Source organism: Scomber japonicus, chromosome 17 (assembly GCF_027409825.1).
Source record: "Scomber japonicus isolate fScoJap1 chromosome 17, fScoJap1.pri, whole genome shotgun sequence".
NCBI lineage: Eukaryota > Metazoa > Chordata > Actinopteri > Scombriformes > Scombridae > Scomber > Scomber japonicus.
This window is the reverse complement of record NC_070594.1, coordinates 7,679,731-7,704,645: the sequence shown is the minus strand read 5'-3', so window position 1 is coordinate 7,704,645 and position 24,915 is coordinate 7,679,731. Positions and strand designations below refer to the sequence as shown.

At 43.0% G+C, this 24,915-nt stretch overlaps 1 protein-coding gene across 3 annotated transcripts in view; it reads left to right on the top strand.

Moving 5' to 3' along the window:
- Positions 1 to 24,915, top strand: part of arid1b (AT rich interactive domain 1B (SWI1-like)) — a 76,051-nt gene that overhangs the window by 40,121 nt on the left and 11,015 nt on the right. For 2 of the 3 annotated variants that reach the window (XM_053336896.1, XM_053336898.1), the window contains 4 exons: positions 837 to 1,027; positions 1,657 to 1,769; positions 11,811 to 12,020; positions 12,908 to 13,127. In XM_053336896.1, the coding sequence (XP_053192871.1) occupies positions 837 to 1,027; positions 1,657 to 1,769; positions 11,811 to 12,020; positions 12,908 to 13,127 (734 nt within the window). The remainder of the gene's footprint in view (positions 1 to 836; positions 1,028 to 1,656; positions 1,770 to 11,810; positions 12,021 to 12,907; positions 13,128 to 24,915) is intronic. The other variant, XM_053336897.1, reaches the window with a different exon arrangement.

Sequence of the window (24,915 nt, the reverse complement as noted above, 5' to 3'; positions counted from 1 at the left end):
CATTACACAAGCATCATAAATATACAATTTTACACCTATGAGCTTTTTTCTACTGCAGGAAATAAACCATCCTGATTCTGCTTCTTCCAATAACTTTAACTGTTAAGAAGTTTTTGAGTCTTTGGTGCAAAGTTTCAGTATTATAACGTAACGATGACATTGTGGATTGGCATTGACATAACAATTGACATAGTTTCAAAGCTTTATAGCTATTCCATGACGTACATCGGATCAGTTATGGTTAAATACAATAGAAAAGGAAAGCACAACTCTCTGTTTGGATGTGACGTTACATCTGCTGGATCAATCACAGCTGACAGTTTAGTTTATTTGGATCCCCATTAGCTGTTACCCAGGCAACAGCTACTCTTCCTGGGGTCCAAGCTCTGGTGACAGCTCTGCAGACGTCCCCTGAAATGACCTAAACTTGGATTTACTGTAGTATCACCATATGAGCAGAGACTAAATTTAGCTCCAGGAACTCAGAGCAAACAGAGAACAATGCAAATAAAAGAACCTGTGACAATAGAAACACTTTATGTCAAGTTTCATAACAACATTCAGTCTACATGAGAGACAGCCGTCAAATTCATTGAGTGAAATTAAGATTAACTGATCAAACGTTACTAAAGCTAAAGCACCACTCAGCTGGCTCCACCAACCTTCCTCTCTTCTCTCTCCTTGTTTCTCTTCATCCAGCAGCATCTTTGTCTCCTTCTAACTGCACGGTTGTCCTGGAGACGGACGCTTTACTCCTCATCTTCTGCATGTGAGCCTCCTTCTCGTTAGTTTGATGATTCAAATCTCTTTTTTTTTTCTTCTTCTGTGGTGTTCAGGCAGGGCAGCTTCCCTGGCATGGCACCGATGGGAGGGATGGGACCCGGAGGTCCTGGAGGTCCTGGGGGTCCTGGAGGCCCCGGAGGTCCTGGAGGTCCTGGAGGTCCTGGAGGTCCGTTCATCCAGCAACCAGGGAGCAACTCTGGCAGGATGACACCACAGGGTCTCCCCTACAACGCCCCATCCTCAGGTAGGACTGTGGAGCCTCCTACATGACGAAAATGAAAGTATAGATGCTCCCTTTTAGTTAGAGCTGGGCTTCTTTCCTCTTTTCCTTCCTTCTGTCCTTCTTTCCTCCCTCCCTCCTTTCCTTCCCTCCTTCCTTTCCTTCCTCCCTTCCTTCCTTTTTCCCTTCCTTCCTCTCTTCCTCTTTCTTTCCCTTTCCCTTTCTCCCTCCTCCCTTCCTTCTTTCCTCCGTCCTTCTTCCGTCCTTCCTCCCTCCTTCCTTATCCCCCCTCCCTCCTTCTCTCTTTCCTCCCTTCCTTCTTTCCTTCCTCTATCCCCTTTCTTCCTTCCTTCCTTCTCCTTCTTTCCTCCCCATCTTCATCCCTTCCTTCTTTCCTCTGTCCTTCTTTCCTTCCTTCCTCCCTTCCTTCCCTCCTTCCTCCCTTCCCTCCTTCCTTCCTTCCTCCCTCCCTTCCTTCTTTCCTCAACAGGAGGGTTAAAGATATGCAACCTTTGTTGTCATGGCAAAAGTGAACACCACCATTAATTGACATGAGCAAGATTAAGTCGATTAGAGTTTCTAAATGTTTGATTATTTTTCGATGAATCGCCCAGCTCTACTTTTACTAATTCAGCTCATGATGTATCCTCCAGGTCCGATGATGATGCCAGCGGACGGGATGGGCGTTCATCCTGACGCCAAGCAGAGGGTGGAGCTCAACAAAGAGGTCGTTGTCGCTCCTCCTGCTGATCCACCCAAACCCAAGGTGCGTACTTTGGCTTTTTGTTTTTGTTTTTGCTCCCGCTGTGCAGAGTTTTGCTCTTCTAGCATGTTCCTAACTGATGCATGTGTGCTGCGGCGAATGCAACAAAGCATCTTATCAGCACTGAGAGACGGTTTTTGGGAGGTTTCTTGTTTTGGTTTGATTTTGAACCATTTTCATTCCTAAAACAACTCAGTACTCAGTATTTTCCCCACAGTTTGATTCTAGCCTCAGAGGAAGTGTCAAAGCAAGAAAAAGGTCCGCTAACTGCAGCTCCAAATGCAGATTTAATAAGATATCACCAGCGATGATGCAGAGTTTAATGCCCTTTTCAGATTCATTAACTTTTTTCTTGTACTTACATATTGTATTATTTGGTCCAGCTCCTGCTTTCTTTCTCTGGATGTGTCCGTCTACCACAAACTGATTTTAATAGCCTCAGAGAAAGTGAAATATTTCAACTTGGGACATTAAAACAGTTGACTGACATTTTAAAATATTCTTCAGAGTCTATTAATTGGCGTGTTTTCAGCTTAATGGTGCTATAACGTCACGGTTAGAGCAGTTGAAGTACAGAAATCCAACCATGACCTCGGCCTCTTCTTGTTTCCTGCGTTGATGGAACATTTAGTCAAACCTGGATGTTTTTGGGGTTTGTCATATTGAACGAGGGTTTCCTCCCTGTTCCCATCCTGAATGGGACAATCTGAAGTCTTAGACCCAAAGGTTTTGACCCTCATCTCAGCTTCTTCTTGTTCACATGCTGTCAAATCACCCCATGCAGGAAGTCCCAGGTCTGTGTGGTCGAACTCGTGTTCCCACAGGTATCTTAAGACTCTGGGGGTAGAATGTGGAAGTAGACGTTTAGTTTAGTTTAGTTCAAATTAATACAAATAACGACAGATAATAAAGAGAGGCAGAAAACCCAAATGAGCTTATTAAAAAGCCTCCACTGGAAAGTTAAAATTACACAATATTACAGTAAAAAATAGAAGTGATTTTATTAAAAGGCTGCTGGAAACAAGGCGGGATTACTGACAGGGGTCCAAAGGTCCCATATTATAACTTTTTGACAATTACTTAAACCCAAAATGGTTGTAAGGTAACTTCTATTTCTACTTGTAGCTAAAGTTGAAGTCTTGTCTTAAAGCAAAGTCTGTGTCAAAATCTAGCTTTCAGTATTAAATATTATTATTATTCAGATGTTCAGATGTTATTGGGTTTTTTTAACCATTATATTCGATGCATTGTAACAACAACAGCAACTATATCCCCTCCCCTAAATAAAAATAGATATAATGATAATAACAATAATATTAATAATGAAATATGATAACAATAATGCAAATACAAATCATAGTTTTTTTAAAAAGAGAGGGAAAAAAAACCCTCATATTAATATAAAATACAAAAAACAAACTATTTGAGTATTAAATAAAGCCAGTCATAGTCGGGGGGGTACATGAGGGGCTCAGTGGGGGCTCAGCACACCGTCAGCACATTAACGGCAGAACGAGGCTTCGGCGTGACCGTAAACAAGACTCGGAGAGAGATTCTGAGATTCTGAGCCTCATAAAACAGCTTCTGTCAGACTTTGTAAGCAACTCGCTGAAGAGAAACTGTAACTCAGGTCGACGTGTCAACTTCTCCCCGGCTCTGTTTGTTCCAACCAGGAGACGTTTCACAAAGAAAATGATTTCTCTTCTCTCCCCCTCACTGCTTCTTCTTCTTCTTCTTTTTTTTATTTCTAGTTGGTTCTCTTCATTTGTAGTCGACAGTATTGATCAGCGTGTTTCCAGCAGCACGGAGTTCGTTATATACCTGCTGTCATTACTGCTGCTGCTCCCAGTTCGGCTGGATGGGCTTTTTTTTTTTTTTTTTTTTTTTTTTTTGGAAGTGTTGCATGAAAACCAAAAATAACCAATTTCTTGCCATGAAGACTCCGTTCCTCCTCCGACTCCTGTTTGGATTTTTTTTTTTTTTTTTTCTGCTGCTGCTTCTTTTTGTTTCTTCTTGTTTTTTCTTGTTCAGCTCACACTCACACTCCTCCTCGCTGCCTCCGCCTCATTAATCCAATAGTGATGTTAGTGAAGAGTCGTCGTCGGCCTTGATTGAACCACAGAGCCTTGTGTGTGTGTGTGTTTGTGTGTGTGTGTGTGTGGCGGGTTTTAGAGTTCAGGACTCGACTCTTTCCGTCTCCGCTTTGACTCGAGTTCACTGGATGAGATTTCAGCTGCTGCTTTCTTTATGTTTTGGATTTGTTGAGGAGTTGCTGCTCATTTCTTCTTCAACTGTCTTAGTTATATTTTTTGTGCTGAGGCAGTTTGCACAACACTCAATAAGTAAGGTGAGGTTTTTTTTCATGTCAGCTGTCAGAAAGATTTCAGAATAGATGTGAACAGAACAAATTTATAACAATTTCACTATTTTCACAGATGATTTTAACACATTGTTAATAATAAAGCTCAAAATGAGAATAATCTGGAGCAGGGGTGTCAAACTTCAACTTTTCATTCAAGGGCCACAAACAGACCAATTTGATCTCATGTGGGCCAGACCATTAAAAAGATGGAGGGAAGGAAGGAAGGAAGGAAGGACAAATGGAAGGAAGGTGGGAAGGAAAGAAAAGGAGAAGGAAGGAAAGACAGGTGGAAGGAAGGAAAGAATAAAAGTGAGGAAGGAAGAAAGAAAAGAAAGGAAAGGTTGGAAAAGAAGCCAGGAAGGAAAGAAGGAAGGAAGGAAAAGAAGACAGGAAGGAAAGATGGAAGGAAGGAAGGAAGGATGGGTGGAAGGAAGGAAGGAAGGAAAAGAAGACAGGAAGGAAAGATGAAAGGGAGGAAGGAATGAATGAAGGAAAGAAGGAAGGGAGGAAGGATGGGTGGAAGGAAGGAAAAGAAGACAGGAAGGAAAGAAGTAAGGAAGGATGGGTGGAAGGAAGGAAGGAAAAGAAGACAGGAAGGAAAGAAGTAAGGAAGGATGGGTGGAAGGAAAGAAGGAAAAGAAGACAGGAAGAAAAGATGAAAGGGAGGAAGGAATGAAGGAAGGAAGGAAGGAAGGAAAAAACAACAGGAAGGAAAGTGGGCCGAAATGGACCCCTCGGCAGGCCGGTTCTGGCCCACGGGCCGCATGTTTGACACCCCTGAAAATGGAAATGATAGCAGCAGCTTCACAGATGATTTTAACACATTTTTTAATATTAAAGCTCAAAATGAGAATAATCTGGAGCTTCGACTCAGGCAAGGATTAGTTTTTTTTTTGTTTTTTGAAGTGCGGAGGGGTTAAAATCTGACTGCTTTAGTATTTATTTTAATTTGACTTTGATCAGGATTTAATTCTCTGTCTCTGTGAACTATTAAAAGGGATTTAAGACCGTGACAATAACTCTCATTTAGTCTAATACACCAAATTTAAAGGAGCACAAACATTTATTATAGTAAAGAGAGCTTTTTCATTTCACCATAAAATCTTAATATAGTGATCAAGGTGAAATGTAAATTAAGTCACTTTTAAAGGGATTAAAAAAGCTCATGCTCCTCACTCTGCTCTCATATTAACGACTAAAAGCTGCGATAAATTAATATTAAGGTTTATTTAAAGGGTCTGCCCGCTAATCTTGCAAATCAAACAATGAACATTATCAAGTCAATAAAGCATTTTCAGGCTTTGTAAGATAAGTTTGTTGGTCAGGCAGGTAATGAAGGCATGACATGACCATTAACAAATATTTGGGGGGGGGGGGGTGTCGTTAGGTCTGAGACTCGACACCTGCAAGAAAAGCAACATATAAAACGGTGCATAAATAAGAGAAAACAGTGCAAATACATGACAAAATACTGTAAATATAATAAAAGCTGCGAAGAGAAAAGACAAAATACCATAAATATAATAAAAGCTGTGCAGAGAAAAGACAAAATACCGTAAATATAATAAAAGCTGTGCAGAGAAGAGACAAAATACCGTAAATATAATAAAAGCTGTGCAGAGATGAGATAAAATACCGTAAATAGAATAAAAGCTCTGCAGAGAAAAGACAAAATACCGTAAATATACTAAAAATCAGTGTCAGAATCATCTCTTCTGGCTGGTTTTGATTAGTTTGATTTGTATTCAGACTTGAACCAGCAGCTCTTCAGTCAAACATGGTTCACCCGCTCCGCTCGCTGGTGGTCATTTCCTGTTTGCTGTGTGATGTCATGAGGCTGTCAGCTGCTTCCAACGCTAACGCTGCTCTCTCTTTAAAGCAAAGTTTCTCCTGAGCTTCTGCTTGTTGTTTGCTCTCTGAAGAAAGATGATGCTGGTCCACCTATGACTCCCCTCACTCCTGGATTATCTCTGTCTGTGTGTGTGTGTGTGTTTGTGTGTGTGTGTGTGTGTGTGTGTGTGTGTGTGTGTGTTTTGTATCACAGGACAGCTACAGGTCTCAGTGTGTGTCCCAGCCCCCCACCCCCTCCCCAATGTCCCCCAGCTCAGCTAGTCTGTCCTCCTATCACGGGGAGGACAGTGATAGCATTAGCAGCCCCGCCTGGCCCAAGACACCGACCAGCCCTGTAAGTGCCGCAAAGCACAACATCCGTTTTTCTTTTTTTTTCTTTTTTTTTCTCTTTTTTTTTTTTTTTTTTGGGTGTATCTCTCAGGGCTCTACGGTGTTGAAATGTGACGATACTTGATGATACTTTTTTTCCCATATTACAGTCCGAGAAGCTTCGACACCGTAGAGCCCTGGTTTCTCCTGCTGCTGCTGAGTGAAAACCTCGTAACTCCACTTTCATTTATTTTCAGACTCTCTGATAGTTTACAGCAGGGGTGTCAAACATGCGGCCCGTGGGCCAGATCCGGCCCGCTGAGGGGTTCAATCCGGCCCACTTTCCTTATTCCTCCCTTCCTTACATCTTCCCTTCCTTCCTTCCTTCCTTCCTTCCTTCCTGTCTTCTTTTTCTTCCTTCTTTCCTTCCTTCCTGTCTTCTTTTTCTTCCTTCCTACCTTCCTTCCTTCCTTCCTTACTCTTTTCCTCCTTTCCTCCCTCCCTCCTTCCTTCCTTCCTTCCTTCCTTCCTTCCTTCCTCTTTCCTTCCGTCCTTCTTTCCTCCTTTCCTTCCTCCCTTTCTTCCTTCCATCTTTCCTTCCTTCCTGCCTTCCTTCCTGCCTGCCTGCCTCTTTTCCTCCATTCCTCCCTCCTTCCGTCTTTCATTCCTGTCTACTCTTCCTTCTCCTCCTTCTTTTCCTTCCTTCTATCTGTCCTTCCATCTTTTCTTCCTTCTATCTGTCCTTCCTCCCTTTCTTCCTTCTATCTGTCCTTCCTACCTTCCTCCCTTTCTTCCTTCCATCTTTCCTTCCTTCCTTCCTTCCGGCCCATGTGAGATTAAATTGGGAAGTATGTGGCCCTTAAATGAAAATGAGTTTGACACCCCTGGTTTACAAGGTTTATTTCAGTTATTTATTTAACACACCTTAAACCAGTTGAAATGAATCAATTTGGTATTCTCTATTCTACGAAATGAGACTTTATGGAGATGCAAGGTTTTCATTGGACGAAGCAGCAATGTGCTTGCATCAGATCTTTTATTTTTTTGTTTCCTTTTTGTGAATATCCGAGTCCAAAAGCTGCTGTGTGATTGTAAAGTTTTGCATCTACTGTAAATGTGATTGTCTACTTTGTTAACTGAGACTTTCTCATTAAAAGGCAGCAAAATGGGAATACGTGAGGTTTTAAAGGATGAGTTCATAATTTTAAAGCAGCAGTCAGGTGAATATATGAATAATGAAGGAAAAGGAAAGGAAGGACAGAAGAGAAGGAAGGGAGGAAAAAAGAAGGGAAAGAAGGAAGGACAGAAGGGAGGAAGGAAGGAAGAAAGGAAGGAAAAAAGAAGGGAAGGAAGGAAGGACGGAAGGAAGGGAGGAAGGAAAAAGGGAAGGTAGGAAGGACAGAAGGAAGGAAGGACAGATGGAAGGAAGGAAGGGAGGAAAAAAGAAGGGAATGAAGGAAGGACAGAAGGGAGGAAGGAAGGAAGGTGGAAGGGAAGGAAGGACAGAAGGAAGGAAAAAAGAAGGGAAAGAAGGAAGGACAGATGGGAGGGAGGAAGGAAGGAAGAAAGAAAGGAAAAAAGACGGGAAGGAAGAAAGGAAGGAAAAAAGAATTGAAGGAAGAAAGGAAGGAAAAAAGAAGGGAAGGAAGAAAGGAAGGAAAAAAGAAGGGAGGGAAGGAAGGAAGGGAGGAAAAAAGAAGGGAATGAAGGAAGGACAGAAGGGAAGAAGGAAGGAAGGTAGAAGGGAAGGAAGGACAGAAGGAAGGAAGGAAAAAAGAAGGGAAGGAAGGACAGAAGGAAGAAAGGAAGGAAAAAAGAAGGGAAGGAAGGACGGTAGGAAGGACAGAAGGAAGGGAGGGAGGAAGAAATGAAGGAAGGAATGAAGGAAAGGAAAGAAAGGAGTATGGAAGGTGGAGGGAGCAAAGAAAGAAGGAAGGAGGGGAAGAGCGAAGGAAGGAACAGTCAAAACAGACGGGGTCAATTTGACCCAGGAGGACGACACAAGGGTTAATGTTCATTTTGGCTCCTGACTGATACTTTAAGACACTTGTTCACCTTCTCTCGATGCAGTAGCTGTTTTCTAAAGCTGCTGAAGATGCAACCTTAACCCTCCTGTCGTCCTCCTGGGTCAAATTGACCCCGTCTGTTTTGACTGTTGCTTCCTTCCTCCCGTCCTTTCTCCCTCCCTGCCTCCCTCCCTCCCTTCCTTCCTTCCTCCCTTCCTCTTTCCTTTCTCCCTCCCTCTCTCCCTTTTCCTTCCTTCCTTCCTTCTTTCCTTCCTTCCCTCCTTCCTTCCTCCCTCTCTCCTTTTCTTCCTTCCTTCCTTTCTTCCTCCCTCCCTCCTTTTCTTCTTCCTTCCTCCCTTCCTTCCTTGACTCGAGGACAACAGGAGGATTAAATGTCTTGTTTTGTTCTGACCAACAGTCCACAAACCAAAGATATTCAGTTTAAGAAAGAAACCAGGAAGTATTCACACTGGAGAAGCTCCCTCCCTCCCTCCTTACTCCTTTCCTTCCTCCCTCCTTACTCCTTTCCTTCCTCCATCCCTTCCTTCTTTCTTTCCTTCCTTCCTCCCTCTTCACTCCTTTCCTTCCCTCCTTCCTTCCTCCCTCCTTCCTCCTTTCCTTCCTCCCTCCCTCCCTTCCTTCCTTCCTTCTTTCCTTCCTTCCTCCCTCTTTACTCCTTTCCTTCCTCCCTCCCTCCCTTCCTTCTTTCCTCCCTCTTTACTCTTTTCCTTCCCTCCTTCTTTCCTCCCTCCTTACTCCTTTCCTTTCCTTCCCTCCTTCCTTCCTCCCTCCTTACTCCCTCCCTTCCTTCCTCCCTCCCTTCCTTCCTTCCTCCCTCCCTCCTTACTCCTTTCCTTCCTCCCTCCCTCCCTCCCTCCCTCCCTTCCTTCCTTCTTTCCTTCCTTCCTCCCTCTTTACTCCTTACCTTCTCTCCTTCCTTCCTCCCTCTTTACTCCTTTCCTTCCTCCCTTCCTCCCTCCTTACTCTTTTCCTTCCCTCCTTCCTTCCTCCCTCCTTACTCCTTTCCTTCCCTCCTTCCTTCCTCCCTCCTTACTCCTCTCCTTCCTTCCTTGACCTGAGGACAACAGGAGAGTTAAGGCTCAAACACAGCAGAGTTTATCTCAATCTTCAGTTCTCTTGTGTTCAATCAACACTGAAACAGATTCAAACTGATGACAACAGCGAAGCTTTGAGCTCTCAGACCTGTGAGAGGAAGTTTGCACTCGAGAGTCAAAAACAGGAAGAAGCTGTCACATGTGGGTTTCTGCATAATTACTGTTTTTGCACAAGAAAATTGGTGTTAGGGCCTCAGTACAGCTCCTGCTCTGCAAGCCCAACATTTCTTATCAGCAGTGTTTTTGAGAACAGAGAACAAAAAAAAAAAAACTTTGATATTTCATCCGCCTCCTAAAGAGTGAAAGTTTAGAGGAGATAAACAACAAATATCAACATGTTTGAGTTAAAAATGGGCAGAGAATCTCTTTTTTTTAAACATGTTTAGCCTGCATTTAAAAATAAAGTGACTATATAGTGAACTTTTTAGATTTAATTCAACCTAAATCACAATTTTGGAGCTCGGTAGCTATCAGAGCGCAAATACGTACTCAAGATTTTTAATATAAAACCCTCCAAAACGCCACCACCTCCCATTATGACCTCAATAATAAACATAAAGTACAATTGTCACTCTTCTGAAAAAATATATAAGATTCATAAAAGTAGAATTTATGTCAGAGTTGTTTAGGATTGTTTAGGATAAAGTGCTCAGTGAGTGTTTATATAGCACAATATTAAATGAATCATTATAATAGTAGATTTTATACATATCTGTACAGTTTAATGCAACTTTTATTAACCCTCCTATTGTCCTCGAGTCAAGAAAGAGAGGAAGGGAGGAAAGATGGAAGGAAAGGAGGAAGGATGGATGGAAGGGAGGAAGAAAGCAAGAAGGAAGGAAGAATGGAAGGAAGGAAGGATGAAAGGGAGGAAAGGAGGAAGGAAGGATGGAAGGAAGAAAGGAAGAACGAGGGAAGGGAGGGAGGAAGAAGGAAGGATGGATGGAAGGAAGGGAGGGAGGAAGAAAGAGGAAAGGAAGGACAGAGGAAAGAAGGATGGAAGGGAGGAAGGATGGGAGGAAAGGATGGAAGGGAGGAAGAAGGAAGGAAAGGAAGGAAGGGAGGAAGGATGGAAGGAACAAAGAAGGAAGGAAGGATGAAAGGAAGGGAGGAAGAAAGAGGGAAGGAAAGGAAGGAAGGACAGAGGAAAGAAGGATGGAAGGGAGGAGGAAGAAGGAAGGAAAGGATGGAAGGGAGGAAGAAGGAAGGAAAGTACGGAAGGGAGGAAGAAGGAAGGAAAGAATGAAGAAATGGAGGAAGAAGGGAGGAAGAAGGAAGGATGGATGGAAGGAAGGGAGGAAGAAAGAGGGAAGGAAAGGAAGGAAGGACAGAGAAAAGAAGGATGGAAGGACGGTAGCAGGGAGGAAGGAAGAGTCAAAACAGACGGGGTCAATTTGACCCGGGAGGACGATAGGAAGGTTACGTTTATACATACTTTATACTTTGGCTTCTTTATAATTAGATTGTACAGGTTCCTACTATAGAGGTGGTTTAATGTATTTGTATAATCAATAATCTTTCCAGTCAAATATTCTCTACTTCCAGCTTCTTAAATGTGAAGACTTCCTGTCTGAATATCTGAAGGTGTTGGATTGTTGCTCAACCAAATTTAAGGCATTTTTCTCCTTCTTTTTTTTAAGAATAAAGAAGGTAATATGCAGAATAAAGAAGGTAATATGCAGAATAAAGAAGCTAATATGCAGAATAAAGAAGGTACTATGCAGAATAAAGAAGGTACTATGCAGAATAAAGAATAATAATATGCAGAATAAAGAAGCTAATATGCAGAATAAAGAAGCTAATATGCAGAATAAAGAAGGTACTATGCAGAATAAAGAATGATAATATGCAGAATAAAGAAGCTAATATGCAGAATAAAGAAGCTAATATGCAGAATAAAGAAGCTAATATGCAGAATAAAGAAGGTACTATGCAGAATAAAGAAGCTAATATCCAGAATAAAGAAGGTAATATGCAGAATAAAGAAGGTAATATCCAGAATAAAGAAGGTACTATGCAGAATAAAGAAGGTAATATGCAGAATAAAGAAGGTAATATGCAGATTAATTGATAATGAAAGTTGGTAATGAGTTGCTGACCTAAATGAGAGAGTCTCATTCTGTGAGCGGTGACCGTCGTCCTCCATGTTGGTTTCTGTGTGACTCTGATCAGCTGGAGTAAGTATCGTCACACTTCTGGTTCGCTGGTATAAACTTTTTTATTTTTTTAGTTTCTTTTCTTTCCTCGCTGGTTGTGACATGATGAAGCAGCATCATGGTTGGTTTTTAGTCGTATTGTGCCGTCTTCTTCTTCTCCTTCTTCCTCTTCTTCTTCTTCTCGTGTGTTTCCATCCATCGATAACCTCACACTGACTCGAGTCTCCGTGTCTCGGTCTCTCCAGAAGCCCAGCGTGGCCACCATGACCAACGAGAAGATCACTCGGCTCTACGACATGGGTTCGGAGCCGGAGAGACGGGTGTGGGTCGACCGCTACCTGTCCTTCATGGAGGAGAGGGGGACGCCCGTACCGAACCTCCCCGCCGTCGGAAAGAAGCCGCTGGACCTCTGCAGACTCTACCTGTCTGTCAGAGAGATCGGAGGACTGGCAATGGTGAGATATAGAAGAGAATAGAAGAGAAGTTTATTATCCATCATGGTGAAATAATGTCTTTGGCTCACCAATAACAGACAAACAGTAATAAACTCCATAAAATTATTCCTAAAATATATAAAAACTAGGGCTGTCAAACGATTAATTTTTTTGATTGAGATTAATCGCAGAATTTCCATAGTTAATCGCGATTAATTGAGTTTTGAATTGCATGTTTAAAATCCTGTTATTTTCCATTTGAAGGCAGTTTTAAGCCCATAATGTAAAGCATTTCTTACCAGAGTGTCTTAACTGGGAATCAATCACGGCTCTGCTGCGACTCCCACACTCCAAAATGGTCCTTTGGTGGAGCTGAGGCTCGCTTGGCTGCACCTGGGTGTTTAGCGTGGAGATGCTAACTCAAACTCCACGTACTCCGGTGGTAGTTAAACTCCGTTTGACACAGGTTGCATTTTACTTTTGACTTGTCAACTGAAGCGTCTGGAAGTGTTTTAAAGTTAAACAAGCCGTTCAAAAGTCCAGTAGCTCTCTTACTTTCCATCAGCGCGGTAGGTTTACTGCAGGAGGCCACTTCAAAGCATAGCGCTACAGCTAGAGGAGCCGTCTACGGGGGAGTAGAAGGGACAAAAAGGCTTGCAACAATAAAATGCAATTTGAAAAATTAACGCGTTATGGATTGCATTAATTTAATCGTGATTAACGCGTTAACGCTGACAGCCCTAATAAAAAACAATATAAGTAGAAGAGACAGAAAATAAATAGGTAAGATACAAATAAAACACACACACTCAAGAGGATATCAGATCCAGACAGGATACAACAATGTAATAAAAGGTTCAGTCAAAGAAATCCAGATGAAACTGTTTTAATGTAATTTTCCTTTTCAGGTGAATAAGAACAAGAAGTGGAGGGAGTTGTCGTCCCAGTTGAACGTGGGGACGTCCAGCAGCTCCGCCAGCTCTCTGAAGAAGCAGTACATCCAGTACCTGTTCGCCTACGAGTGTAAGGTGGAGCGAGGGGAGGAGCCTCCACCCGAGGGCACGGGACCCACAGCGGACACCAAGAAACGTCCGTCACTCCAGACCAAAGTCCAACCTCCCTCCCCAGGTACAAAAAAGAAGAGTCACATGATCTCTTTTAGCCTCTAACAACCTGAACTCTTCGGTACAATGATCTTCTGTTTACAGTTATTAGGATAACAACTAAAAATTAAAGCTGCAAGCAGCGATGATCGGGCCCAAGCCCCCCCACGCACCGCCCCGTACGCGCATGTCGGTGCGTGCTGCAGTTACACGGCAGACACAGTGGGCACGTAGACGTCTTGGCACCCGGGCTCGTATTGAACGTTGTGTGATGGGGCTAAGTCACATTGCATGTGTCCACTAGGTGGCGCTACAGATCACCCACCAATTATATGTCATGTTGCAGTGTGTGATGTGGAGAACACATCCTGTAAATTTCATGTAAATCGGATAATGTTTGTCATATGAGGCTGACTTCCTGTGTCCAGTAGGTGGCGCTGTGTATGTGAAGCAGTATTGATGCATAGATGTGTTCAGGGCGGGACCCTCTACATGCATGATGAATTTGGTGTAGTTCAGACAATGCCTGTAGGAGTTATAAGGACTTCCTGCCTAATGGCGAAGCATCAAAATTGTCTGCACAGCCACGCCCAACAGGAAGAAGTCATAAAAAACATTTTGATAACTGGTGTTATGTCTTAGCTGAGTCAATTTCAGGTGTAAATACTTAAGATTATGGGAGTAATTAGTGAAAGAATGAAGCAAGTGACTTCCTGTTGCCAGTAGGTGGCGCTATGACTGTCACTAAATATGAGACAGTACATGTGTTCAGATCAGGACGCTGAACAAGCATATTAAATTTGGAAAAGCTCAGACCATGTGGAGTCAAGTTATGAGGGTTTGAAATTTCATGGCGAGACATCGAAAATCGCCACGTCACCACGGCAACCAGGAATAACGGACAAAAAAGCTTTTGATAACTTTTCATGTCCAATGTCTCAAGATGACTCTGTGTGAATTTGAAGTGGATGGGATGAAATCTCTAGGACTAGTTCGTTCAAATATGATGCCACAATCGGCATTAAAATCAATACTTTGATTCAAAATGGCCGACTTCCTGTTGGAGTGACGTCATGGGCACCCCAGACTTTTTTGTGCGTCTTGACATGATGAACATGTGTACCAAGTTTCGTTTCTCTATGTCAATCTGTGGCGAGGGGATCGATGTTTTTCATTTCTCAAGGGGGCGCTACAGAGCCATTTTGCCACGCCCATTTACAAAAACCATAAAATATCAAATTTTTCGGCAAGTCTGGCTTGCTTTGGTGGATTTGGAAAAGCTCAGACCATGTGGAGTCAAGTTATGAGGGTTTGAAATTTCATGGCGAGGCATCGAAATTCGCCGCGTCACCACGGCAACCAGGAATGACGGGCGAAAAAGCTTTTGATAACTTTTCATCTCCAATGTCTCAAGATGACGCTGTGTGAATTTGAAGTGGATGGGATGAAAACTCTAGGACTAGTTAGTTCAAATATGATAACTAGAAATGACCAAAACATGCACCAAAATTGAGCATTTTTCCCAAGATGGCCGACTTCCTGTTGGACTTAGGGTATGGGTCCAAATGGCGTTTTTGTGCGTCTGGAGATGATACATAAACCTACCGAATTTCATTCTTCTATGTCAATCGGGAAGGCTGATGTTCAATTTTGAAATATTCAAGGGGGCGCTATTGAGCCGTTTAGCCACGCCCATCCAATAGAAGTATATAGGATGTTAAATGACCCCACTGCAGAGGTGTGTGTTGAGTTTCGTTACCGTGGAGGCATCCTTTGCCTCTGAAAACTGTAATCGTATTTTCATGGCGTTGAATGCGTTGTCATGCCAACAGTATTTGATGATGGGTCATGAGTTGCAGAATGTAGCATCACCAAGGTCTTATGTCTCAGCTGAGTTAATTTCAGGTATAAATACTTAAGATTATGGGAGTAATCAGTGAAAGACTGAAGCAAGTGACTTCCTGTTGCCACTAGGTGGCGCTATGACTGTCACTAAATATGAGACTGTACATGTGTTCAGACCGGGACACTGAACAAGCATATTAAATTTGGAAAAGCTCAGACCATGTGGAGTCAAGTTATGAGGGTTTGAAATTTCATGGCGAAGGATCGAATGGTGAAGGAAATTGTCGGCGCCGCCACGGCCAAACCGGATCCCTAATCAGAAAGTTTTTGATAACTTTTCATCTCCAATGTCTGAAGATGTTTCTGAGTGAATTTGAAGTCGGTCAGATTAAATCTGTAGGAGGAGTTCGCTCAAATGTGATGCGTGGAAATCGCCCAAAACGCATATTCGATACAAAATGGCCGACTTCCTGTAGGAGTGAGGGTATGGGTACAAGAGACTTTTTTGTGCGTCTTTACACGATACATATGTGTACTGAATTTCGTTTGTCTAGGACAATCTCAGGGGTGGGGCTCGCTTTTTTAATTTTTCTAGGGGGCGCTACAGAGCCATTTTGCCACGCCCATTTATGCAAACCATAAAATATCAAATTTTTCGCCGGGCTGAACATGATTGCACATTTTGGTGACTTTTCGAGCACGTTTAGGGGGGCAAAAACGCGTTTACTTTATAGGAACTATAATAATTAAAACTGCAAGCAGTGATGAACGGGCCCTCGCGCCCCCACGTATGTCGGGCTGTGTCTCGGTCGGAGAATGTAGCATCACCAAGGTCTTATGTCTCAGCTGAGTTAATTTCAGGTATAAATACTTAAGATTATGGGAGTAATTAGTCAACGAATGAAGCAAGTGACTTCCTGTTGCCAGTAGGTGGCGCTATGACTGTCACTAAATATGAGACTGTACATGTGTTCAGACCAGGACGCTGAACAAGCATATTAAATTTGGAAAAGCACAGACCATGTGGAGTGAAGTTATGAGGGTTTGAAATGTCATGGCGAAGCATCGAAATTCGCTGCTTCACCACTGCAACCAGGAATGACGAGGGAAAAAGATTTTGATAAGTTGTCATCTCCAATGTCTCAAGATTACTCTGTGTGAATTTGAAGTGGATGGGATGAAATCTCTAGGACTAGTGCGTTCAAATATGAGGCCTGGAAATGACCAAAAAAATCACCAAAATATAGCATTTTTCCCAAGATGGCCGACTTCCTGTTGGACTTAGGGTATGGGTCCAAATGGCGTTTTTGTGCGTCTGGAGATGATACATAAACCTACCGAGTTTCATTCTTCTATGTCTATCGGGAAGGCTGAGGTGCAATTTTGAAATATTCAAGGGGGCGCTATTGAGCCGTTTAGTCACACCCATCCCATTGAAGTATATAGGATGTTAAATGAACCCACTCCAGACGTGTGTGTTGAGTTTCGTTACCGTGGAGGCATCCTTTGCCCCTAAAAACTGTAATCGTATTTTCATGGCGTTGAATGTGTTGTCATGGCAACGGTATTTGATGATGGGTCATGAGTTGCAGACTGTAGCATCACCAAGGTCTTATGTCTCAGCTGAGTTAATTTCAGGCATAAATACTTAAGATTATGGGAGTAATCAGTGAAAGACTGAAGCAAGTGACTTCCTGTTGCCAGTAGGTGGCGCTATGACTGTCACTAAATATGAGACTGTACATGTGGTCAGACTGGGACGCTGAACAAGCATATTGAATTTGGAAAAGCTGAGACCATGTGGAGTCAAGTTATGAGGGTTTGAAATTTCATGGCGAAGGATCGAATGGTGAAGGAAATTGTCGGCGCCGCCACGGCCAAACCGGATCCCTAATCAGAAAGTTTTTGATAACTTTTCATCTCCAATGTCTCAAGATGTTTCTGAGTGAATTTGAAGTCGGTCGGATTAAATCCCTAGGACGAGTTCGCTCAAATGCGATGCGTGGAAATCGCCGAAATCGCGGCAAAAACGCAGATTCGATACAAAATGGCCGACTTCCTGTAGGAGTGAGGGTATGGGTCCAAGAGACTTTTTTGTGTGTCTTGACACGATACATATGTGTACCGAATTTCGTTTGTCTAGGACAATCTCAGGGGTGGGGCTCGCTTTTTTAAATTTTCTAGGGGGCGCTACAGAGCCATTTTGCCACCGCCATTTTGGCGGACCTTAAAATATCAAATTTTTCGCCGGGCCGAACATGATTGCACATTTTGGTGACTTTTTGGGCACGTTTAGGGGGGCAAAAACGCGTTTGTTTAGGCAGAACGATAATAATAATTAAAACTGCAAGCAGTGATGAACGGGCCCTCGCGCCCCCATGCACCGCCCCGTACTCGCATGTCGGTGCGTGCTGCAGTCACACGGCAGACACAGCGGGCACGTAGAGGTCTTGGCACCTGGGCTTGTAATGAACGTTGTGTGATGGGGCTAACTCACATTGCATGTGTCCACTAGGTGGAGCTAGAGATCACCCACCAATTAGAGGTCATGTTGCAGTGTATGATGTGGAGAACACATCCTGTAAATTTCATGTAAATAGGATAATGTTTGTCATGTGAGGCTGACTTCCTGTGTTCAGTAGGTGGCGCTGTGTATTTCACACAGTATTGATGCATAGATGTGTTCAGGGCGGGACCCTCTACATGCATGATGAATTTGGTGTAGACAGGACAATGTCTGTAGGAGTTATAAGGACTTCCTGCCTCATGGCGAAGCATCGAAATTGTCCGCACAGCCACGCCCAACAAGAAGAAGTCTTAAAAAAGATTTTGATGACTCGCGTTATGTCTTAGCTGAGTCAATTTCAGGTGTAAATACTTAAGATTATGGGAGTAATCAGTGAAAGACTGAAGCAAGTGACTTCCTGTTACCAGTAGGTGGCGCTATGACTGTCACTAAATATGAGACTGTACATGTGTTCAGACCGGGACACTGAACAAGCATATGAAATTTGGAAAAGCTCAGACCATGTGGAGTCAAGTTATGAGGGTTTGAAATTTCATGGCGAGACATCGAAATTCGCCATGTCAACATGGCAACCAGGAATGACGGAGGAAAAAGCTTTTGATAACTTGTCATCTCCAATGTCTCAAGATGACTGTGTGTAAATTGGAAGTGGATGGGATGAAATCTCTAGGACTAGTTCGTTCAAATGTGATGCGTGGAAATGACCAAAAAATGCACCAAAATTGAGCATGTTTCCCAAGATGGCCGACTTCCTGTTGAACTTAGGGTATGGGTCCAAATGGTGTTTTTGTGCGTCTGGAGATGATACATAAACCTACCGAATTTCATTCTTCTATGTCAATCGGGAAGGCGGAGGTTCAATTTTGAAATATTCAAGGGGGCGCTATTGAGCCATTTAGTCACGCCCATCCCAATGAAGTATATAGGATGTTAAATGAACCAACTCCAGACGTGTGTGTTAAGTTTCGTTACCGTGGAGGCATCCTTTGCCTCTAAAAACTGTAATCGTATTTTCATGGCGTTGAATGCGTTGTCATGGCAACAGTATTTGATGGTGGGTCATGAGTTGCAGAATGTAGCATCACCAAGGTCTTATGTCTCAGCTGAGTGAATTTCAGGTGGAAATACTTAAGATTATGGGAGTAATTAATGAACAAATAACGCAAGTGACTTCCTGTTGCCAGTAGGTGGCGCTATGACTGTCACTAAATATGAGACTGTACATGTGTTCAGACCAGGACGCTGAACAAGCATATTAAATTTGGAAAAGCTCAGACCATGTGGAGTCAAGTTATGAGGGTTTGAATTTTCATGGCGAAGGATCGAAATTCGCCACGTCACCACGGCAACCAGGAATGACGAGGGAAAAAGCTTTTGATAACTTTTCATCTCCAATGTCTCAAGATGACTCTGTGTGAATTTGAAGTGGATGGGATGAAATCTCTAGGACTAGTTTGTTCAAATATGATAGCAAATTTGGCATTAAAATCAATATTTTGATTCAAAATGGCCGACTTCCTGTTGGTGTTAGGGTATGGGTCCAAGAGACTTTTTCGTGCGTCTTGACATGATGAACATGTGTACCGAATTTCGTTTCTCTATGTCAATCTGTCTCGAGGGGCTCGCTTTTATTGATTTTGTAGGGGGCGCTAGAGAGCCATTTTGCCACGCCCATTTGTGCAAACCATAAAATATCAAAATTTTCGCCGGGTCTGGCTTGCGTGCAAACTTTGATGACTTTTAAGGCACGTTCAGGGGGGCAAAAAGGGCGTTGTTTTGGGAGAAGAAGAAGAATAATTAAAACTGCAAGCAGTGATGAACGGGCCCTCGCGCCCCCATGCACCGCCTTGTACGCGCATGCCGGTGCATGCTGCAGTCACATGAGGACACAGCGGGTACGTAGACGTCTTGGCACCCGGGCTTGTAATGAATGTTGTGTGATGGGGCTAAGTCACATTGCATGTGTCCACTAGGTGGCGCTAGAGATCACCCCCCAATTATATGTCATGTTGCAGTGTGTGATGTGGAGAACACATCCTGTAAATTTCATGTAAATCGGATAATGTTTGTCATGTGAGGCTGACTTCCTGTGTCCAGTAGGTGGCGCTGTGTATTTGACACAGTATTGATGCATAGATGTGTTCAGGGCGGGACCCTCTACATGTGTGATCAATTTGGTGTAGACGGGACAATGTCTGTAGGAGTTATAAGGACTTCCTGCTTCATGGCGAAGCATCGAAATTGTCTGCACAGCCACGCCCAACAGGAAGAAGTCATAAAAAAGCTTTTGATAACTTGTCATCTCCAATGTCTCAAGATGACTCTGTGTGAATTTGAAGTGGATGGGATGAAATCTCTAGGAGTAGTTCGTTCAAATATGAGGCGTGGAAATGACCAAAACATTCACCAAAATTGAGCATTTTTCCCAAGATGGCCGACTTCCTGTTGGACTTAGGGTATGGGTCCAAATGGCGTTTTTGTGCGTCTGGAGATGATACATAAACCTACCGAATTGCATTCTTCTATGTCAATCGGGAAGTCTGAGGTTCAATTTTGAAATATTCAAGGGGGCGCTATTGAGCCATTTAGTCACACCCATCCCATTGAAGTATATAGGATGTTAAATGACCCCACTCCAGACGTGTGTGTTGAGTTTCGTTACCGTGGAGGCATTCTTTGCCCCTGAAAAGTGTAATCGTATTTCATGGCGTTGAATGCGTTGTCATGGCAACAGTATTTGATGATGGGTCACGAGTTGCAGAATGTGGCATCACCAAGGTCTTATGTCTCAGCTGAGTCAATTTCAGGTGTAAATACTTAAGATTATGGGAGTAATTAGTGAAAGAATGAAGCAAGTGACTTCCTGTTGCCAGTAGGGGGCGCTATGACTGTCACAAAATATGAGACTGCACATGTGTTCAGACTGGGACACTGAACGAGCAAAGTAAATTTGGAAAAGCTCAGACCATGTGGAGTCAAGTTATGAGGGTTTGAAATTTAATGGCGAAGGATCGAAATTCGCCGCGTCACCACGGCAACCAGGAATGACGGGGGAAAAAGCTTTTGATAACTTTTCATCTCCAATGTCTCAAGATGACTCTGTGTGAATTTGAAGTGGATGGGATGAAAACTCTAGGACTAGTTCGCACAAATATGATGGCACAATCTGCATTAAAATCAATAATTTGATTCAAAATGGCCGACTTCCTGTTGGTGTTAGGTTATGGGTCCAAGAGACTTTTTGGTGCGTCTTGACATGATGAACATGTGTACCGAATTTCTTTTCTCTATGTCAATCTGTGGCGAGGGGCTCGATTTTCTTGATTTTGCAGGGGGCGCTAGAGAGCCATTTTGCCACGCCCATTTATGCAAACCATAAAATATCAAATTTTTCGCCGGGTCTGGCTTGCGTGGAAACTTTGGTGACTTTTCAGGCACGTTCAGGGGGGCAAAAAGGCCGTTACTTTGTCAGAAGAAAAATAAAGGGGAATAATAATAACAAGCAGCGATGATCGGGCCCAAGCCCCCCCCACGCACCGCCCCGTACGCGCATGTCAGTGCGTGCTGCAGTCACACGGCAGACACAGCGGGCATGTAGACTTCTTGGCACCCGGGCTCCTAATCAACATTGTGTGATGGGGCTAAGTCACATTGCATGTGTCCACTAGGTGGCGCTAGAGATCACCCACCAATTATATGTCATGTTGCAGTGTGTGATGTGGAGAACACATCCTGTAAATTTCATGTAAATCGGATAATGTTTGTCATATGAGGCTGACTTCCTGTGTCCAGTAGGTGGCGCTGTGTATATGAAGCAGTATTGATGCATAGATGTGTTCAGGGCGGGACCCTCTACATGCGTGATCAATTTGGTGTAGGTGGGACAATGTCTGTAGGAGTTATAAGGACTTCCTGCTTCATGGCGAAGCATCGAAATTGTTTGCACAGCCACGCCCAACAGGAAGAAGTCATAAAAAAGCTTTTGATAACTTTTCATCTCCAATGTCTCAAGATGATTGTGTGTGAATTTGAAGTGGATGGGATGGAATCTGTAGGACTAGTGCGTTCAAATATGAGGCCTGGAAATGACAAAAAACTCACTAAAATATAGCATTTTTCCCAAGATGGCCGACTTCCTGTTGGACTTAGGGTATGGGTCCAAATGGCGTTTTTGTGCGTCTGGAGATGATACATAAACCTACCGAATTTCATTCTTCTATGTCAATCGGGAAGGCTGAGGTTCAATTTTGAAATATTCAAGGGGGCGCTGTTGAGCCGTTTAGCCACGCCCATCCCATTGAAGTATATAGGATGTTAAATGACCCCACTCCAGACGTGTGTGTTGAGTTTCATTACTGTGGACGCATCCTTTGCCCCTAAAAACTGTAATCGTATTATCATGGCGTTGAATGCGTTGTCATAGCAACGGTATTTGATGATGGGTCATGAGTTGCAGAATGTAGCATCACCAAGGTCTTATGTCTCAGCTGAGTTAATTTCAGTTATAAATACTTAAGATTATGGGAGTAATCAGTGAAAGACTGAAGCAAGTGACTTCCTGTTGCCAGTAGGTGGCGCTATGACTGTCACTAAATATGAGACTGTACATGTGTTCAGACCGGGACACTGAACAAGCATATTAAATTTGGAAAAGCTCAGAGCATGTGGAGTCAAGTTATGAGGGTTTGAAATTTTATGGCGAAGGATCGAATGGTGAAGGAAATTGTCGGCGCCGCCACGGCCAAACCGGATCCCTAATCAGAAAGTTTTTGATAACTTTTCATCTTCAATGTCTCAAGATGTTTCTGAGTGAATTTGAAGTCGGTCGGATTAAATCCCTAGGACGAGTTCGCTCAAATGCGATGCGTGGAAATCGCCGAAATCGCGGCAAAAACGCAGATTCGATACAAAATGGCTGACTTCCTGTAGGAGTGAGGGTATGGGTCCAAGAGACTTTTTGGTGCGTCTTGACACTATACATATGTGTACCGAATTTCGTTTGTCTCGGACAATCTCAGGGGTGGGGCTCGCTTTTTTTAATTTTGTAGGGGGCGCTACAGAGCCATTTTGCCACGCCCATTTATGCAAACCATAAAATATCAAATTTTTCGCCGGGCCGAACATGATTGCACATTTTGGTGACTTTTGGGGCACGTTTAGGGGGGCAAAAAGGCCGTCGTTTTGCCAGAACGAGAATAATAATAATAATCGGTACGATTACAATAGGGCCTTCGCACTGTAGTGCTTGGGCCCTAATAAAGAATCGCACGAAAAACAATAGGGCCTTCGCACTGTAGTGCTTGGGCCCTAATAATCTTGACAGATACAATAGGGCTTCGCGCTGGTCAGCGCTCGGGCCCTAATAAAGAATCGCACGAAAAACAATAGGGCCTTCGCACTGTAGTGCTTGGGCCCTAACTATCTAACTATCATTTCTTCCCACAAGTGATGAAAAATAATCTCAGATTTTGATTTTAACTAATATTTATGTTTAACAGCTGTGGTTAACCCTCCTGTTGTCCTCCCGGGTCAAATTGACCTTATCTCTTTTGACTGTTCCTTCCTTCCTTCCTTCCTTCCTTCCTTCCCTCTTTCTTTAATTTTTCCTTCCTTCTTCCCCTCCACCCTTCTTTCTTTGCTCCCTCCTCCTTCCATCCTTTCTTCCTTCCTCCCTCCCTCCTTCCTTCCTTCCTTCCTTCCTTCCTTCCTTCCTTCCTTCCTTCCTTCCTTCCCTCTTTCTTTAATTTTTCCTTCCTTCTTCCCCTCCACCCTTCTTTCTTTGCTCCCTCCTCCTTCCATCCTTCCTTCCTTCCTCCTTTCCTTCCTCCCTCCCTCCTTACTCCTTTCCTTCCTTCCTTCCTTCCTTCGCTCCTAAATTCCTTACTCTTTTCGTCCTTACTCTTTTCCTTCCTTCCTTCCTTCCTTCCCTCTTTCTTTAATTTTTCCTTCCTTCTTCCTCTCCTCCCTTCTTTCTTTGCTCCCTCCTCCTTCCATCCTTCCTTCCTTCCTCCTTTCCTTCCTTCCTCCCTCCCTCCTTACTCCTTTCCTTCCTTCCTTCCTTCCTTCACTCCTAAATTCCTTACTCTTTTCGTCTTTACTCTTTTCCTTCCTTCCTTCTGTCCTTCCTTGACCTGAGGACAACAGGAGGGTTAAATGTCTTTTTCAGGCATATCTGACCACTGGAAAGGTTCGTTCTTCATAAAGTCACCAAAAAACCCACTGTTATCCCTCACAGATGGGAAGTGTGTTTGTGACTATAAATATACAATATGAAATATACATTTACTGTGAGGAGAGGGCAAGGCAATGCAGCTTTATTTATACACAGGAGCAACTCAATGTGCTTTACAATAAAAATTAAATATCAGATGATTTAACAGTAAGAAGCCGAGGCATAAAAAAAACATACAATTTAAAATAAATAACAAAATAAAACCCAAATATAATAAAAAAGGAGATAAAAAGTACAATTGAACAGTAAAAATTGGAAACATTAAAACACACTATTAAAAAAAAAAGCCTAAAAAAGAGAGAGAGAGAGAGAAAGAAAACAAAAAGCTAGACTATAAAATATGAGAGTACATTGCTCATGATGTTAATTAATTTAGTCTTTAACATCAAATTAAGTTTTAATAAATCGGTCTATGAAGCAGCCTGGGAGTGTGTGTGTGTGTGTGAGTGTGAGTGTGTGTGTGTGTGTGTGTGGCTCTTTACTGTAAATATCCAGACACAAAAAAAAAAGAAAAAAGCACAAAGTCAGCAGTTTTATAGATTCACTGTGTAAAAAAACAAAAAAAAGGGCTTTAATGATGTCATATTGCCACCGGTAGGAATCCCTTCACACACACACACACACACACACACACACACACACACACACACAACACTGATTATGTAACTGAGAAGCTAAGTGAGTTGTCAGGCGGGGGAGGAGAGTGTGAATATAAACACCAGTGACCTCAATCTGACCTAATTTCCCACGATGCCTCCCCCTCCCCCTCCCTCTCCCTCTTTCTCTGTCTGAGCTCTGAGCTCTTACTGTACGGCAGCAGCTCGCTAACTTTTTTTTTTTTTACATTAAGGACTTAAACTGACACAAATTTAGACCATGGACCCTCCAAATGATGAGATCCCCCTTGAGCCCCCCCACTTTGAGCCCCACTGTTGTATATTATAGTCAGACTTTAATATTGCTCTATAAACACTGTAATTACACATTTGGGGAAAATTTAGTGAACGCTAGAATTTTATTTATTCTTAACCTTCCTGTCGTCCTCCCGTGTCAAATTGACCCATCTGTTTTGACTGTTCCTTCCTTCCTTCCTTCCTTCCTTCCTTCCTTCCATCTGTCCTTCTTCTCTCCTTCTCTCTTTCTTTCCTTCTTCTCTCTTTCCTCCCTTCCTTCTTTCCTTCCTCCATCCCCCTTCCTTCCTTCCTTCCT